Raw genomic sequence first — 17023 nt, forward strand, 5'->3', positions numbered from 1 at the left:
GTTCAGTTGACTTGAGATTTACAAGGCTAGTACGAGGGTTTTTTCCTTCTGGTATCTGTATGCATGACAGTTAATGTCCTGGAAGTTGGTTGCTTTACAGCCATGGATGTAGAAAGATCCTGAGGAAACTTATACAAAACCTACAGTAGAGAAATGGAAATGTTACTCGTGGTGAACACTGATTACTACCCCTGTCCAGCCATTATGTAACTTGATAATAAAACTTTACATTTACCTAATGCCTCCATCTGAGGAACAAAACATGCTCAGTCATTACAAATGTTAATTAATCTAGCATCCTGCTAAGTGGATATTACTTCTGTTTTATTGATGAAGAAACTGAGGCACATAGAATCATAGAATATCACGGTTGGAAGGGACCTCAGGAGTCATCTAGTCCAACCTCCTGCTCAAAGCAGGACCAATCCCCAACTAAATCATCCCAGCCAGGGCTTTGTCAAGCCTGACCTTAAAAACCTCAAAGGAGGGAGATTCCACCACCTCCCTCGGTAATGCATTCCAGTGCTTCACCACCCTCTTAGTGAAAAAGTTTTTCCTAATATCCAACCTAAACCTCCCCCACTGCAACTTGAGATCATTACTCCTCATTCTGTCATCTGGTACCACTGAGAACAGTCTAGATCCATCCTCTTTGGAACCCCCTTTCAGGTTGAAAGCAGCTGTCAAATCCCCCCTCATTCTTCTCTTTCGCAGACTAAACAATCCCAGTTCCCTCAGCCTCTCCTCCTAAGTCATGTGTTCCAGGCCAGTAATCATTTTTGTTGCCCTCCGCTGGACGCTTTCCAGTTTTTCCATGTCCTTCTTGTAGTGTGGGGCCCAAAACTGGACACAGTACTCCAGATGAGGCCTCACCAGTGTCCAATAGAGGGGAACGATCACGTCCCTCGATCTGCTGGCAATGCCCTTATTTATACAGCCCAAAATGCCGTTTGCCTTCTTGGCAACAGGGGCACACTGTTGACTCGTATCCAGTTTCTTGTCCACTGTAACCCCTAGGTCCTTTTCTGCCAAACTGCTGCCGAGCCATTCGGTCCCTAGTCTGTAGCGGTGCATGGGATTCTTCCGTCCTAAGTGCAGGACTCTGCACTTGTCCTTGTTGAACTTCATCAGATTTCTTTTGGCCCAATCCTCTAATTTGTCTAGGTCCCTCTGTATCCTATCCCTACCCTCCAGCGTATCTACCACTCCTCCCAGTTTAGTGTCATTTGCAAACTAGCTGAGGGTGCAATCCACGCCATCCTCCAGATCATTAATGAAGATACTGAACAAAACCGGCCCCAGGACCGAGCCTTGGGGCACTCCACTTGATACCGACTGCCAACTAGACATGGAGCCATTGATCACTTGTTGAGCCTGACGATCTAGCCAGCTTTCTATTCACCTTATAGTCCATTCATCCAGCCGATACTACTTTAACTTGCTGGCAAGAATACTGTGGGAGATCGTATGAAAAGCTTTGCTAAAGTCAAGGAATAACATGTCCACTGTTTTCCCCTCATCCACAGAGCCAGTTATCTCATCATAGAAGGCAATGAGATTAGTCAGGCATGACTTGCCCTTGGTGAATCCATGCTGACTGTTCTTGATCACTTTCTTCTCCTCTAAGTGCTTCAGAATTGATTCCTTGAGGACCTGCTCCCTGATTTTTCCAGGGACTGAGGTGAGGCTGACTGACCTGTAGTTCCCAGGATCCTCCTTCTTCCCTTTTTTAAAGATGAGCACTACATTAGCCTTTTTCCAGTCGTCCGGGACCTCCCCCAAGAGACTTAGTGACTTGGCCATGACATAGACTTTCTCTGTGACATTGATCTCCTGATGCAGATCTTCTGACTTTTGGTCCCACATGCCTTTCTATCTGCTCGTTAAATTTCATTTGTCCTCCAATTACAAAACTGACAGTAAATCAAACCAAAATAAGTAGTGGATGGATAAGTACATTCTAAGATGAATTAGGGATGCAAGGGTAGCAGCTTTATTTCAAAGTTGTATTGGGTGTTGCAGTTAAAGCAGGACTAAAATCCCTCTGTTTTAGTTATTGAGTTTCTCCTCCAAATATAACACACCAACTGTCATAGTTTGCTGTCTGTAAGTCTTAGTTTGCCTAACACACGATAGCAATAGAACCTTTGATGTTTTTGGTTTGCTGTTCTGTACGCAGTCCAATTCTAGGATTACTGTACTGTTGAGTAAGATGAGACTCTTGAGACCAGATGGTGGAATTGTCATGGTCTTTTTAACATGAACTTCCTTGCTCCAAAGAGACTTGTCACTGTTGATTATTTCTTGAGCCCACTCTGTTTTTACAGCTGAACTCAGGGCAATAGAACAACAAAGGAGCCTGGCATGCAAGGTGTACAGGGTCTGTTGCTCTCTGTAAGACATGTTTTCTAATCCTTTGCTCATTCTTGTGGCTCTTCTCTGACCCCAATACAATTTTTCAACATCCTTCTTGGATTGAGGAGAGCTGAATGCAGTAGTCCAGTAGTGGTTGTACCTGTGCCACATACTGTATATTTCAGAGTTAAGTGGTACTTAGATAAAGTTTCTGATTATAGAGATATAGTGGCAGTAAGTTACTATCTGCAATTCTAAATTTTTCCAGAGAAGCCCATCATATTTGTTTAAAGAGGAAAATTGTCTTCATGTCCAAATGCAATGGAGGGTATTGCAGCCTCCTTACACCTTTTTTAACATGTACTCCCAGGCTTAGCAGCCTGGTTCTATCTATCTGCAGAAGCAAGCAAGCACTAACTTTTTGGGGGCACCCTAAAGAACGTTAACAAAATGCAAGTAATTTATGATGATGATAAAATTATTAATCTGACATTTATACAGCTGCATCACAAACACTCTTATATAGCAAATAGTGCTCACAAGTCAGATCAGGATCCATTTTCTTGGCAAGAAACAATACACTGGAACTTGCTTTCACTTTAGATGCCACAGAATTTTTATTAAGAGTAGGATATTGCAGATCTTAAAAACCCTGCAGTTATGCAGTATGAGCTGAACTCCAAGCCTGCAGAGTTCAGGGAGTCGTGTTCCACTGTAACCTCTTACTAGAGTAGAGACAATAATATTTGCAATTTTCTTGGCTGTTAGCTTTCTTCTGACAAACTCCTAAAGAAACAAGGAGCATTAGGTATGAAAGATCATTCTGCAGTCAGCTTATGTAACCCATCAGCCATTTCATTTGGATAATGGTGACATTTATTACTCTTTAAGTAAACTGAAATCCAGTCAGTTACCCAGTATTCTAATAAGGTCAGAGAGAATGAAGTACCATAATATGGAGCACCTCCTTTTGTTTTAAGAAAATGTATCTTTTAGTTTATTTTTCAGAAATGTGTTACTGGGCACAGCATTTTTGTATTCAGGGTCATATTTACAGCATATGGGTATGGTCTCACTAGTTCAATGACAGCCTGAAGGCACCGTCATACTATTTAGTCAAACTATGATGTATAATAGAGAAAAGAAATTATACCTTGTTTTTTCAAAGTACAGAACTCCTGCATATACCATGGGCTGCATTTGGAGCTGGGATTACTCAGCACTGCTGAAAATCAGGCCATAAACATTTCTGTGTAATGTGAAATAATGTAAGAATGTCTGAATTTGTTTATATTTTTAGTGTTTTACAATGAGAGACCATCCCAGGCTTGGGCTCTCCTAACAATATTTATTTAAAAAAAGAATACAGACTCCATCTAATATCCTGGTAAACAGACTCCATCAAATACCCTGACAACAGAAATACAACTTAATTTAAATTTTCTAACAGTGTCTCCATCAGAGTCCACCATGCACTGCTAGCCAGCCTTGCCTGTCACCAGTCTCCTTATGGGCCAGAGAGGAAAGATGGGCCTGCAGCATACCCAGAAGTTTAGAAAAATTTGGGCAATTATGTGGAAAGGGGGTTGGCTAGTGAATTCAGAAGGTATAATGGAGCTCCAGCTCAGGCGCCCCCACTGACTATGGCATTATCTCCTGGGCAGAGAGGTGGCCTCTTAGCTTGGTAGGTCTCAGGTTATTTAGTGCTTTATAGCTCAAAACCAGCACTCTAAGATCCACCTAGGAACAATTGGCAGCCAGTGCAGATGTTGGAGCATAGACTTGATGTGCTTGTGAAGAGAAACACTTTAACAAACTGAGGGCAGAATTCTGGACCAGTTGCAAGTTTCCAGAATTAAGATGTTGTCCTATCAAGACTGCTAAGTGTCATGTATTGGATGTGCACTCCCACATTCCCTGCTTCTCATTCATTTCTGCAGCCCTGTTTAAATCTCATGTTTCCAGCAGGACTTTTCCTGCAACTTCCCTTGTTGGTCACTGGGGGGAAATTATGGCACCAGGTGTCAATATTGAGGTCAGGGAGACAGTCCTGTGTTCTTAATGTGCCCCTTGCTGGCAGCAGTGGCACCAGTCTGTCTTGTTTGCAGTCGGTGAGGAGCAGAATGGGGTTTGGATGGGCCTGGTGAGAGCAGGGTGGAAGGAGCAAGGGCAGGCACAGGGAACAGAAACTGGAAAGGGCTGGTTAAGAACAGAAGGGGCAGCAGGTAGTGGTGAGCTGGGGCAGGATTGGGGAGCTGCACCCCACTTCCAACAACTGTCATCATAACAAGCTCCCCGCCACCAAAATTCCGCAGGTGGATTTCATGTTTAGGCTCCCATTCCTTTCCCCTCTCCACAAACAAGCTCCCATGCCACATTTTTTCATACTCCCTCCAATAACGTTTGTCCCCACTGGCTTATCCAGGCTCCCAGTGCTCACCAAAGCTGGTTTTGATTTTGCTTCTGCAGGGTGCAAGGGATAGGCTTCAGTCTCCAATCCCTCCCCCTGTTCACACACCTGTCCACTGCTGAGGGGCACCCTAGGGAGAAATCCATGACTATTTTTCCCTTGTGAGAAATGTGTCACGTGGAGTATCACAAAACTTACCTGTTGTAGATATATCCCAGTGTATTGTAATAGTTTAGTTCTGGTGGCAAAGGTGTTGACTAGAGGGCTGCATCAGAACGAAACAGTTGCAACCTCTTGGCTGTGTAAATGTGGCTTAGTAGCTACAGTAGCAATCCAGACACTTGTAATGAAAGTAGACCTGCCCTGTTCTAAAATAACACTCGTGCACTCATGTTCCTCTCGTGGTGTCCTCCTCAACCACTACATGGCAGTTATCTACCCTGATAGTTGTTTCCATACTCTTGTTTCCTTGTGTGTAGTCCGAGAGAGGGTGCAGGAGAACACATACTGAACATGATATGCAGGCCCCTCCTCTTGCAGCTGGACCCACTTCTCCTTCATGGAGATGAAAGCTGATTTCTCTTTGATTCCTGATTCCAAGCTGGTTTAGTGATGTGTGCTGGCCTTGGACCACAATTAAAATCCCCTTGCTTGGCATTGGGAACACTTCAGCATCCACGAAGCACGTGGAATAAAGAGGAGAGCCTGGAAGTGGGGAAGGATGGTGGTGGTGCATGAATGTCCCACAGGGAACTAAATTTATAAAAGCTAGTAATGGGAGGAGGAGAAAGAAGTGGAGCAGACCAACGACAGAGTCAGTGCAGGGGTGACTCCATGGAGACAGCTGCATGAGGAACTGCTTCTGTTCCAGACAGACTGGAGACAGAGTATATGCAACCTGCAGTAGGTGAAGGCACACCTCCAAAAAGCAAACACTTCTGCAAAAGAGCCATTTCAAGGGCTGGCCACCTTTGGGAAGCTTAGGTGGGCTCTGGGTGTTTTGGTTTTTGCTGGGAATGGGTGGCTGTAAAATCATTGGTTTCAGAGTAGCAGCCGTGTTAGTCTGTATTCGCAAAAAAGGTACTTGTGGCACCTTAGAGATAAATTGGTTAGTCTCTAAGGTGCCACAAGTACTCCTTTTCTTTTTGTAAAATCATTTACTCTCCAGCCATCAAAGGCCCTTTGAAAAGCTACAACTGACCCTGTTATGGGCTGGAGAAAAAAGAAAAATATTAATACACTAATAGTCATCCGGTCTGGTAATATGTCAAACAGCAAAAGTGGTGGCAGACTTTAAAGACAGGTTTGAGAAGCTGCAACTTCTGCTTCAGTGGACCAGCCACTATGGGCAGCTTCTCCCGCTGAAGAGAAGTATCTGTAGTTGAAAGACTCCAAAGAGTTGGGTAATGTGCAGATCAGAACTTTTGTCTGGGTACTACTTATAAGCTAATAGGTATAGGTTATGTGCTTTATACCTCCTCTCCTCCTTTTTTTTTGTTGTCTTTAAATAATTATTCCAAAGATTTTTCCCCTCCTATTTGTGTTAAGTGATTTATGTTTTCTTCTTTAATCATTAGTCTTGTCATCTGTAGCTTATTGAGGTACCTGAAGCATTTCAGAGTATTTTGGGCTAGTATCTTAATTTTGGGGAGGCCTCCCCTTAATTGGGGAGAGGTTTAATACCCCCCATACATTGTGAGCTCCTTTGTTTTACTTGGTAATAAAATATGTTTTAATATTCTGTGGTAGGTGTGACGCTTATTGTTGAGCAGATAATGGCTCCTTTTATGGGTTAATCAGTTGATGCACTTCTGGTATCCAAGTCCATTGCTTTAGACAGTGTTTAAGAATCCCTTAAGTATGAAAGGTGCTCTATGACAATAAAGACGAAGCATTTAAAATATGAGATCCTAAAGACAAGATTGTGGAGGGAGACTTTCAAAGACACAAAGGGCAGTTTGGCATCCAACTCCCACTGAACAGCAATGAGTGTTAGGCACCTAAAATACCTATGTGTTTCTGAAAATCTCCCCATCTGTCTGTATTTAAATAAATTACGTGATTTTTAGGCACCTATTTATGGGCATATTAATTTAACTATAAGCACTCTGTGGAAAAAGTCTTTGCCTAAATCTGTATCTAAAAACAGTTCATTTGAATATTGTTTCCAGGGGATCCCAAAAATTATACTAGTTCAATGTATAGCATCTTGATGAAACTCGTGAAGGAAGTTGGTAAAGGCAGGGGTTAAATTTTGTACATCTACAGCTGTTATCTTGAAGATAGTTACCTCACATGTTTGCCTCCTGCATTACAGATCCAAACACGATTTCTCTGTGTTTCAGGTATCCTCCTCATCCACTGATCACTGTACTTGAAAACAGACCTGATTGCTGGCCAGTTCTCTTGCAGCAGATAACAGTATTTTTCCAGCAATGTCCAGAGAGGTAAAAAACAAATACAGTTCAATTGTTTGTTTATATCTGTAGAACACGTACTAATTCCACAAAGAAGTGCTTGCTGAAGTTACAGGGTAAAGTACGTGGTTGTATGTTTTTAAAAAAGAACAGCAAAACCCTCTTAGGGTATGTTTAAACAGCAAAGAAAATCCCTATGGGGTGGAGGGTTCCCAGAGCCCAGGCTCCAGCCCGAGGCTGGAATTTTACACAGCAATGAAACAGCCCCGCGAGCCTGAGCTGGCTGGCATGGGCCAGCTGCAGGTTTTTCTTTGCTGTGTAGACATACTCTTACATTTCTTCGAATAATACATACCCTGTCAGTTAGAGCTGGTTGAAAAAATGGTTATTTTTTAGCCAAAAATTGTATTTCAAAGTTTTTTTGTTTCCGAGTGTTGGAAAATTTCTAAATATCTAAAATTGCTAAAGTTCTTAATCAAAATAGTTATTGTAAAAGTTATTCAAAATGCTGTGGAAATGGTATCTGAATTTTTGATAACAATTTTGATGTTTTAGATGATGCCTTTGATTTGAAAAAGTCACTAATTTTTCATTAAAAATGTAGTTTCTGCAAAAAGATCATTGTTGGATGAAAACTTTGAATTCAAAAATTTAATTCTCTTTTGTTATAGACCATGTAGTTATGAAACCAAATATTAAATATAACTTTGGAAGATTGTCACAGAAATGGTCTAGCTCAGGCAGAAAATCCACTACAGTGAGGATGTTAATGGAAACACTAACCGTTCACTAAACCAACCAAAAAATTATTTCCCTATGTTAATTGGCCAGTTGGCTTTTGAATGGATACAAAATTTGCATTTTGGAGGATTGGGACTGCTTAGTTTGGAAAGGAGACAAGCTGGGATGTCAGTTAAACGAAATAGTGAATGATTTAGAGAAGGTAAACCAGAAGTTCCTATGTACCTTTCTCATAACATAAGCACAGGAGGATGTTCAGTTCATTCACATTTAAATCTGATCATAGCAATTATGTTTTTGTTTTACACAACACATAATAAATCTGTGGAACTTGCTGTCCATGACATTGTCATTGAGTCCAAGAGCTCAGGCAGACTTAGAAAAAGAGTAGCTATTTACATCGGCAATGAGAAAATCCTCTATGTTAAATACCTAAGTAAAAAGTCGGAGTATTAACCCTTAAGCCACCTGCCCAATAATGAGGCATGAATACATATGGGCAGGTTACTCTGTTATTGTCCACGGTGGGTTTCAGGTACTTTCCTTTGAGGCATCTGGTACTGTTGCTGTTAGACAGGATACTGGAATAGATGGACAGTTGGTGTGTTCTGGTGTGGCAATTCATGTGTTTCTAGGAGTTTTCTGCCTTCTTCAGTGTTGATATTTTTCTTACTACAACTCTGTGCTTTTGGGAAAGACTATGCTGAACAGAAGGCCATTTAAAAGTCAACATTTGCAAAGCATTACCACAGAAGTATCAGAGGTGCCTGCTAATATGTGGCTGGGGAAACTGTGTTAATCTCAAATGTCACTGTGTGATAACTTGGCAATTGCTGACATTTTAATGGCTAAAGCTGTATAACAGCACAGTCTGTCCAATGACAAGGTCCATGAATATCTTTTATACAACATGACTTCATTGCAGGTAAAATGGGAGCTTTTCTTCTGGGATTGTGCAGCAACCTAGTACCATAGCTACAAGCCATTTTTCCTGTTAAGTTTAAATGATAGCGATTTTAAATGGTGGCTTTTGAAGATGCTTGTTTTTTTATTTAAAAAATTGAATTGCAAAGCCGCCGCCTTTATAAAAATTGTCTGTTTAAAAAAAACAGATCCATACCATTTACGTATACATGAAGAGCTAAAAGGTCACTGTCAAATAGAAATCTAATCTTGAGAAATGAGTTTAAAGCACTATCAAGTATTATACCAGCCCCTGCGCTACTGATCATTTTTTGTAGTTTTACAAAACATATTTCCCTATATTTTTAAAAATCTCTTTTCTCTGTTGTTTTGTGAAAGACTCACAAACAGGGGAACTGACTGTAGTAATACAGTGAAATTAACTACATATATAGTGCTCTGTTTCATAAAGTAGACAACTGGGGTAAGAGAAATATTTTTCAATATAAATATTTTTCTCTTTATTCTCTTTATGAATTTAGGTGTTACTTGTAATGATAGAAGTTAAGGAATCTTCAAACAGAAGTTTGAGTTTTAAGTTGATGTCAAATTAAAAAAGGTAGATTCATTTTAAAACAAAATATTAGAAAGACAGATCCTCCAGTCACTTTACAATTCTGGAATTCACTATTCATAAAGAATTCTGTCATAAGTGGATGTGATATAATCTGTTGTTGAATGGGCAGCAGAAAAAGCGTGAAACCTTGACCTTATTGAAGTCTATGGCAAAACTCCCATTGACTTCAGTGGGACCAGGATTTCACTCTTAAGGTATAAGGCCTGTCTGTTTCCTTAAGCGTGATCCTGCATACACTTACTGAAGTCAGCAGGACTAGTCACATACGTAAAGTTGAGTAGATGAATAAGAGTTTGCAGAATCAGGGTCGTAGTGTTTTGTTTTAGTTGTTTTTTTTTCCCCCTCTCAGGGGATGACCTGATGGTGATGTGGGTGTGACTGGAGGAGATAGTATGGCTGTTTGGGAATTGTTATTGATCTATTAAAATGTTAATGACTGTTGTTATTCAAGGAGCTCAGAAAACAGGGAGGCATTGTGAAAATTTGACATTACGTTTTTCTGTTTTTCATGGGAAAGTTTTTATTTGAAATTTTCTGAACTACTGTAATAACACCTAGAGCTGGAGCTAGAGATTTATAATGAGTTAAAATAAAAAAATTTGTTTCTTGCAGATAACTACAGAAGATTTTAAAATGTATTTCATTTTTGGTCTAATCCCACAATCTTTACTGAGGCAAAACTCTCACTGAAGTCAATGAGTAATGCCTGAGTAATGAATGTGTTCTGTCACGAATACATGCATTCTCCAGTACTGAAATCATAATAGAGTATTTTAAAATGTATGCAGAAGGGGAAAGCCACAGATAGCTTTTCATAACCTCTCAGGGAGTTGAGTCCTGATTCAAATTACTTGGAAGTCAGTGGAGAAATTCTGATTAACTTCAGTAGGGTTTAGATTGAATGCATAATTATTATGGCTCTGATCCTCCCACTGAAATCAATGATAAAATTTGCAGCGACATTGGAGGGTGCCAGAAAAACTTTATTTTATATGGTATTTAGTATATATTTAGGTGTATAGTAGGTATTTTGTGTGATGAATGGGAATATGAAGCGACAACTGGTTAATTTTTTTTGAAAATAGCTGCATTCTTTGGAAGAACCCACTTATCCTGTTGTTCTTCCTGCCACTTTTTATCCAAAGGCTTTTATAGCATAAAATCCTAGATCTAGAATATAGTGATCCAGATGTATTACTGATTTTTTTAAGACATGAATGGGAGAAGATGAAAGGTTTCTGGAGGTACTTAATTATTTAACAATATCTGGGCATTGTAACCAGTATTGTGATTCCCAGTTTTGAGACCATGAGTCATAAATGGATCAACAATTGAATATTTTTTTAAAATGTGTAGTTGTGAGTTTCTAGCAAAGTGAATCCAATAAAACAGTACAGTGATACACTCTTTGCCCAGCAGCAACCCTTGTTGAAGCAGTACTTTGTTTTGATCACTGTTGGTGTGGTAACTTTCAAACAATAAGTTATTTTGTGTTTGATTTATAGTGATGAACAGTCAGATTTTATAATTGTATTTCTGAACAACATTATCCAGATACCACATAATTTGGTACAACAATATCTATGATGACATTTAGCACAGAAAACAGCTTTCTAAATTGTTGAGGAAAAAAATCAAATATAAAATGCCATTGCAATATCTAAGAGTATAAAGTGAGGTGTTATTCATGCAGCAGTACAGAGTAAGTATATTGGCAATGCACTTTAATTGCACCTTTACTATACAAGAGCTCATTATATTGTTCTGTGCCAGTAAATCAAATTGTTACTGCTTATTGTGAGATTTAGCAATGACTGTCATGGTGTCTTCTCATAATTAGTATACATCCTGCACAATGTTGATACCTATAGAGGCTGTGAATGTTATGTTGTTTGGGTTTCACTGTTCGCTGACTTTTACTAGTAAGTGGTCTCAGAAAACTTATTTTTGAAATGCAGGGCACAGAGTTCATGCGTCTGTATAATGACCCCATTTTTAAGATACCTGTATTGTGAACCGTCCCAATTGGGGGAGAATGCGGAACTGCGAATGGGTCTACTTAAAATCTTACTTCAGCCACATGGTCCTGAGAACAAAGAGGCACCTTCTACACTAGAACACCTTATTCTTCAGCTGCTTTGTGACTTGATTCCACATTTTCAGGTAAAAGTTAATTTAGTGCTTGGCGCTGCCTTCTGCAAATAAACTTAGTTAAAGCAGTTTTGTTATTGTATTACTCTTTTGTGTGTTCACATGCAGTGCTGCATTCCAACTCCCACAAACTAGATTTGATCAGCAGCTTGGAAATCCAGAACTGATAAGTCTGGTTTTCTTGGGGAAGGTAATATAATTTTTTTAAGAGATCAAATCTGACCATGCAAGGTCTAACTGGAAACAAGCGTTGTGTGTGATAGTAACTAATGATGCTGATGGCCTTATATACAGTTTAAGCTGGGAGAGCAGCATGTGAGAGACAGAATGTTATTGTCCTGAACCAATCACAATCTGCTGTTCTTCTTCGAGTGTTTGCTCATGTCGATTCCATCTAGGTGTGCACGCGTCCACGTGCACGTCCGTCAGAGATATTTGCCTTAGCGGTACCCGTAGGGCTGGCTGTCGCATCCTCTGGAGTGCCACGCTCACTCGGCGGTATATCAGGCACCACCGGCCCTGTGTCCTCTCAGTTCCTTCTTACCGCCCGTGGTGGTCGGTCGGAGCGCCTTTATTGCTTAGCAAGCGCTAGCAGTTTCTACCATTCTGAACTTCACGACTTGGAGCCATTGTACATAGTTTGCATTTGATAGTTAAGTGTTAGTTAGCAGTTAAGGTCCAAGTGGGACTTTGCCCCAGGCAGAGCATGCCCTGGTCTCCCAGGTTTAAGCCCTGCTCAGACTGCAGCAGGCCTATGCCTGCGAGTGACCCCAATGGCAGCTGCCTTAAGTTCTTCGGGGAGTCACGTGTTAAGGAGTGGTGCTGGATCTGCAAAAACTTTCAGCCCTGCACCCAAAAGGAGCAGGATGTCAGTCTCAGGGCTATCCTAATGGAGTCCGCCCTCTGCCCGGCTTCCAAGCCGTCCAGACAGGTTGCACTGAGTGCCTCAGCCTCCATGCACAGTGCTTCACTGGCACCAAGCTCCTCCTGGCATTGTTCGCTGTGGCTGAAGAAGAAGCCAAGAAGTGCTCCCTGGCACTGAACAAGAAGGCCCAGGGGTCATTTGGCAAGGGATCTGGGCCTGCCAGTCAGGCTACTCCGGGGCCATGTGATCATGCCTCCCCAGCTGGGGCTCCGAGCCCTCTTAAAGATCCACCACCGACTCCTGGGAGCAGTATGGGACCCGCACTCCTGCCTGCACCTTCATCGTCCCAGGCTCCCCAGGCACAGAGAGAGCACAGGTCTCCACCTGCTCCGATGAAGACCCCGGTGCTGCAGAACCCGGCTAAGGTTTCCCACGAGGGCAAGCCCCCCCTAAAAACCCCTCAGGAGCGGGAGAACAATGCTTGTTGCCGGACAGAAGATGTTGATCTTCTCCGCTGTGTCTGGAATCCAGGGGCAGATCCCAATCGCATTGTTGATTACCCAGGCAAACTTCCAGATCCCCTCGGCGCTACTCACCGGCACGGGGTTGATGCTCCCCTTACTATTCCTGGCACTGCTCACTCTCTCGATGATCATCCTCTAGGCATCATGCCCGATCACCAACACAGTGGGAAAGTTCCCCGTCCTGGTACTGGTCTCTGCAGCACGGGTCTCCCCAGCACCGGAACCACTCTCCACGGTACAGTTATTGTTCAGTTACACCTGTGCAATGGTTGTTGGTAGCCACGACCCACAGTAAACAAACACAGGCATTGTCGGATCCTCCCTGGTCTTCAGAAGGTGGTTCCTCTGGTACGGAGAGCCAGTTCAGCCCATCGTCAAGGTCTCATCGGTGTGATTGGGCACTGGAGCCCACTCCCTTGTCTCCGGCACCAGAATGGCAACACGGCCAGTGGCCAGCGCAGTGGCCTTATTGAAGCGCATGAGGCATACTGGTTGTGACGATGCCTCCTTTGCAGCACTCCTTGGTGGCTGCGGTGGAGCATTGGTTGGTGGCCCCACTGGCACTGGGCCCGGTACTGAAAGCCGGGGTGGAGGAACCTGTGCCCACCCCAAAGCTACCCTCTATGACGGTGGTTGAGACCTCAGCACTCCCACCGGCAGTCCAGTCTTCCTTGTCATCCCCAGACAAGGCAGTCTTGGGACCTTCCAGAGCTAGCCTGCTGGATGACTTTAGGGAACATCAAGCCCTTCTCCGGCATATGGCCGAGAACTTGGGGCTCGAGGTATAGGAAATGGCAGAGCAGGAGGACGCTCTCTTCAACGTCCTCTCGGCCTTCACGCCCGCCAGGGTTGCCTTGCCTGTACATGATCCTCGAGATAGCCACGGCCTTGTGGCAGACTCCGCCCTCTTCATTCCGCTCACCTCAAAACGGGCTGAGAAAAAGTGCTTTGTGCAGGCCAAAGGTTTTGAATACCTTTATACCCACCCACCCTGAGGTTCTCTGGTTGTATCTGCCACCAATGAAAAAGACAAACAGGTCCCCACCTCCTCGACTCCCAAAAACAAAGAGGCTAAGAAACTATTTATTTATTCAACCGCCAGCCTGCAATTTTGGGTGGCGAACCATCAGGCCCTGCTGGGCTGGTACAGTTTTAATCTCTAGGACGGTTACAGAAAGTCCCAGGAATCCGTCCCTCTGAGACTGGCCCAAGAGTTTGGCACTGTGGTGGAGGAGGGTACTGCGGCAGCCAGATGTTCTCTGCAGATGGCATAGGATGCGTCAGACTCGGCAGCAAGGGTGGTCACATCGGCGGTGGTCATGCGAAGCAGCTCCTGGCTCCAGATAGCAAGCCTCTCCGAGGAGATGCAGGCCTCGATCCAGGACCTCCCCTTTGATGGAGTTGGTCTGTTCTCGGATCTGACGGATGCCAGGCTGCATGGGTTGAAGGACACGAGGGCTACCCTTCGCTCGTTGGGCATGCACACGCCACAATCAGCCAGAAAGCCCTTCCGACCACTGCCACTGCCAAGACCCTGCCAGCCTCGTCCGGGATCTATGAGAAGAGATGCTAATTTTGGTCATCATCACCCTTCTTCCTTACGTTTACCAGCCCAGCCTGGGGCCGCCAAGCACCCAGGGGGCCAGAAGCGATGCCCCACTCAGTTGACCGGATCCTACCCACCTTTTCCTCAGCCGCCTCTCTCCCTACCGCTTGGCCTGGTTGCGGGTTATGTCGGACCCCTGGGTCCTGGACCTAGTGACTTGGAATTATACCCTGCAGTTCTTGGGCACCCCTCCTTCCTGCCCCCACACCTTCATTCCCTCATTTCCCTATCCCTCTTCAGGGACCCTTCTCAAGAGCAATCGTTCAAGAGGTCAAGAAGCTCCTGGGCTTGGGGGCTGTGGAGGATGTTCCTTGGGACATGGAAGAAAAAGGATTCTACTCCCGCTGCTTCCTAATCCCGAAGGCCAAAGGGGGCCTCAGACCCATCCTGGACCTGCGTGGCCTCAACAAGTCTCTCAAGAAGTTGAAGTTCCTCATGGTCTCCCTGGCCTCCATCATTCCTTCCCTGGATCCGGGGGATTGGTACACCACTCTCAACTTAAAGGACACTTACTTTCATGTCTCCATACTGCCGGGCCACATGCGTTTCCTGTGTTTCATAGTGGCTGGGCATCACTTCCAATTCACGGCGCTGCCCTTTGGCCTGTCCTCGGCCACCAGGGTCTTCACAAAATGTGTGGCGCTGGTCGCGGCTTACCTGAGATGTCGGAGGGTCCCGATCTTCCCATATCTCGATGACTGGCTCAAAAAGGGCAGGTCTCAGGAGCAGGTGCAACATAGACTCAATCTGGTGTGGTCCATCTGTCCAACGAGCTGGACATGTTAACACCAGTCCAATGTATAGAGTTTATCGGAGCATTTCTCAACTCCATGCGAGGTGGGGCCTTCCTTCCAGAAGTGCGCTTCCAGGCCATGTCAGACTTGATTGCTCACATAAAGAGCCATCCGCTCACCACAACCCACGCGTGCCTTTGACTAATGGACCATATGGCCACGTGCACGTACGCGATCATCCATGCCTGACTTCATCTACGGCCTCTGCAGGTGTAGCTTGTCCTGGTCTATATCCCCACCAGGCATGCCCTAGCCCGAGTGGTCATGGTGCTGAGCTACATCCTCTTGGACTGGTGGCTGGATCCCGAGTCCGTGCTCCAGGGGGTTCCCTTTGTGACCCCATCTCCGTCACTTACCCTGGTCTCAGACGTGTCGGACCTGGGCTGGGGAGCCCATCTGGGCGAGCTCAACACCCAGGTTCACCGGCTACCCAGTGATCTGGCTCTTCATATGAACGTCATGGAGCTCAGAGCAGATTTCCTGGCCTACCAGGCGTTCTTGCCCCACTTGGCAGGAAGGTTCAAGTCCTGACGGACAGTACAGCCATGATGTATTACATCAACAGGCAGGGTGATGCTAGGTTTTTGGCCCTTTGTCGGGAGACGCTCAGCCTCTGGGACTTTTGTGTGTAGCATGCCATTTATCTGGTGGCCGCCCACCTGCCTAGAACTAGGAACTTCCTGGCAGATCACCTCAGCAGGACCTTCTTGTATCACCACGAATGGTCGCTTCCTCCGGCGGTGGTCTGCTTGATCTTTCGCAGGTGGGGGACTCCCAGGGTGGACCTATTTACGTCCAGGCATAACAGAAAGTGTCACCTGTTCTGTTGTCTGTGGGGCAGGGACAAAGGTTCCCTGTTGGATGCCTTCCTGATTCTGTGGTCGGGAGCGCTGATGTACGCCTTCTCGCCCGTACCATTGATCCACAAGGTATTGCTGAAGGTGAAACAAGACAGAACGTCTGTTATTCTCATAGCCCCAGCGTGGCCTTGTCAACACTGGTTCGCCATGCTGCTGAGTCTCTCAGCAGCCACCCCATTGCAGCTACCTCTTTGGCCAGATCTGCTGTCCCAGAACCATGGCAACCTGCTGCACCTGAACTTGGCACCGTTGCACTTGACGGCTTGGCTGCTGCATGGCTAAGTATGAATGAACAGGAGTGTTCCACTGGTGTCCAACAGGTTTTGCTGGGCAGCAGAAAACCATCCACCACGGCTACCTATGTGGCAAAGTGGAAGCGGTTCACATGTTGGGCCTCAGACCGACACATTCGTGTGGAAGAGGCCCAGCTGCAGGACATCTGGGACTATTTATTGCACCTTAAGCTTCAGGGTCTGTCGCCATCTTTGATCAAGGTACACCTAGAGACCATTTCGGCATTCCACCCTTGGTTTCAAGGCCACTTGGTCTTCTCCCATCCCATGATAGCGCACTTCTTAAAAGGTCTAGCGTGCCTTTACCCGCATGTCCGGGACCTGGTCCTCTCTTGGGACCTGAATCTTGTGCTGTCGAGGCTCACGGGTCCTCCCTTGGAACCCTTCCAGCCACCAGTCCAAGAGGATGTAGCTTCCTGCTGCCTTTCTCCTGGAAGGTCTCCTTCTTGGTCGCTATAACTTCAACC

General features: G+C 44.7%; 1 protein-coding gene across 3 annotated transcripts in view; it reads left to right on the forward strand.

The window, feature by feature from the left end:
- Positions 1 to 17023, forward strand: part of FOCAD (focadhesin) — a 198753-nt gene that overhangs the window by 34584 nt on the left and 147146 nt on the right. For all 3 annotated transcript variants that reach the window (XM_077817702.1, XM_077817703.1, XM_077817705.1), the window contains exons 6-7: positions 7111 to 7212; positions 11422 to 11626. In XM_077817702.1, the coding sequence (XP_077673828.1) occupies positions 7111 to 7212; positions 11422 to 11626 (307 nt within the window). The remainder of the gene's footprint in view (positions 1 to 7110; positions 7213 to 11421; positions 11627 to 17023) is intronic.

The sequence above is a fragment of the Eretmochelys imbricata genome, chromosome 5, assembly GCF_965152235.1.
Source record: "Eretmochelys imbricata isolate rEreImb1 chromosome 5, rEreImb1.hap1, whole genome shotgun sequence".
Taxonomy (NCBI): Eukaryota; Metazoa; Chordata; order Testudines; family Cheloniidae; genus Eretmochelys; species Eretmochelys imbricata.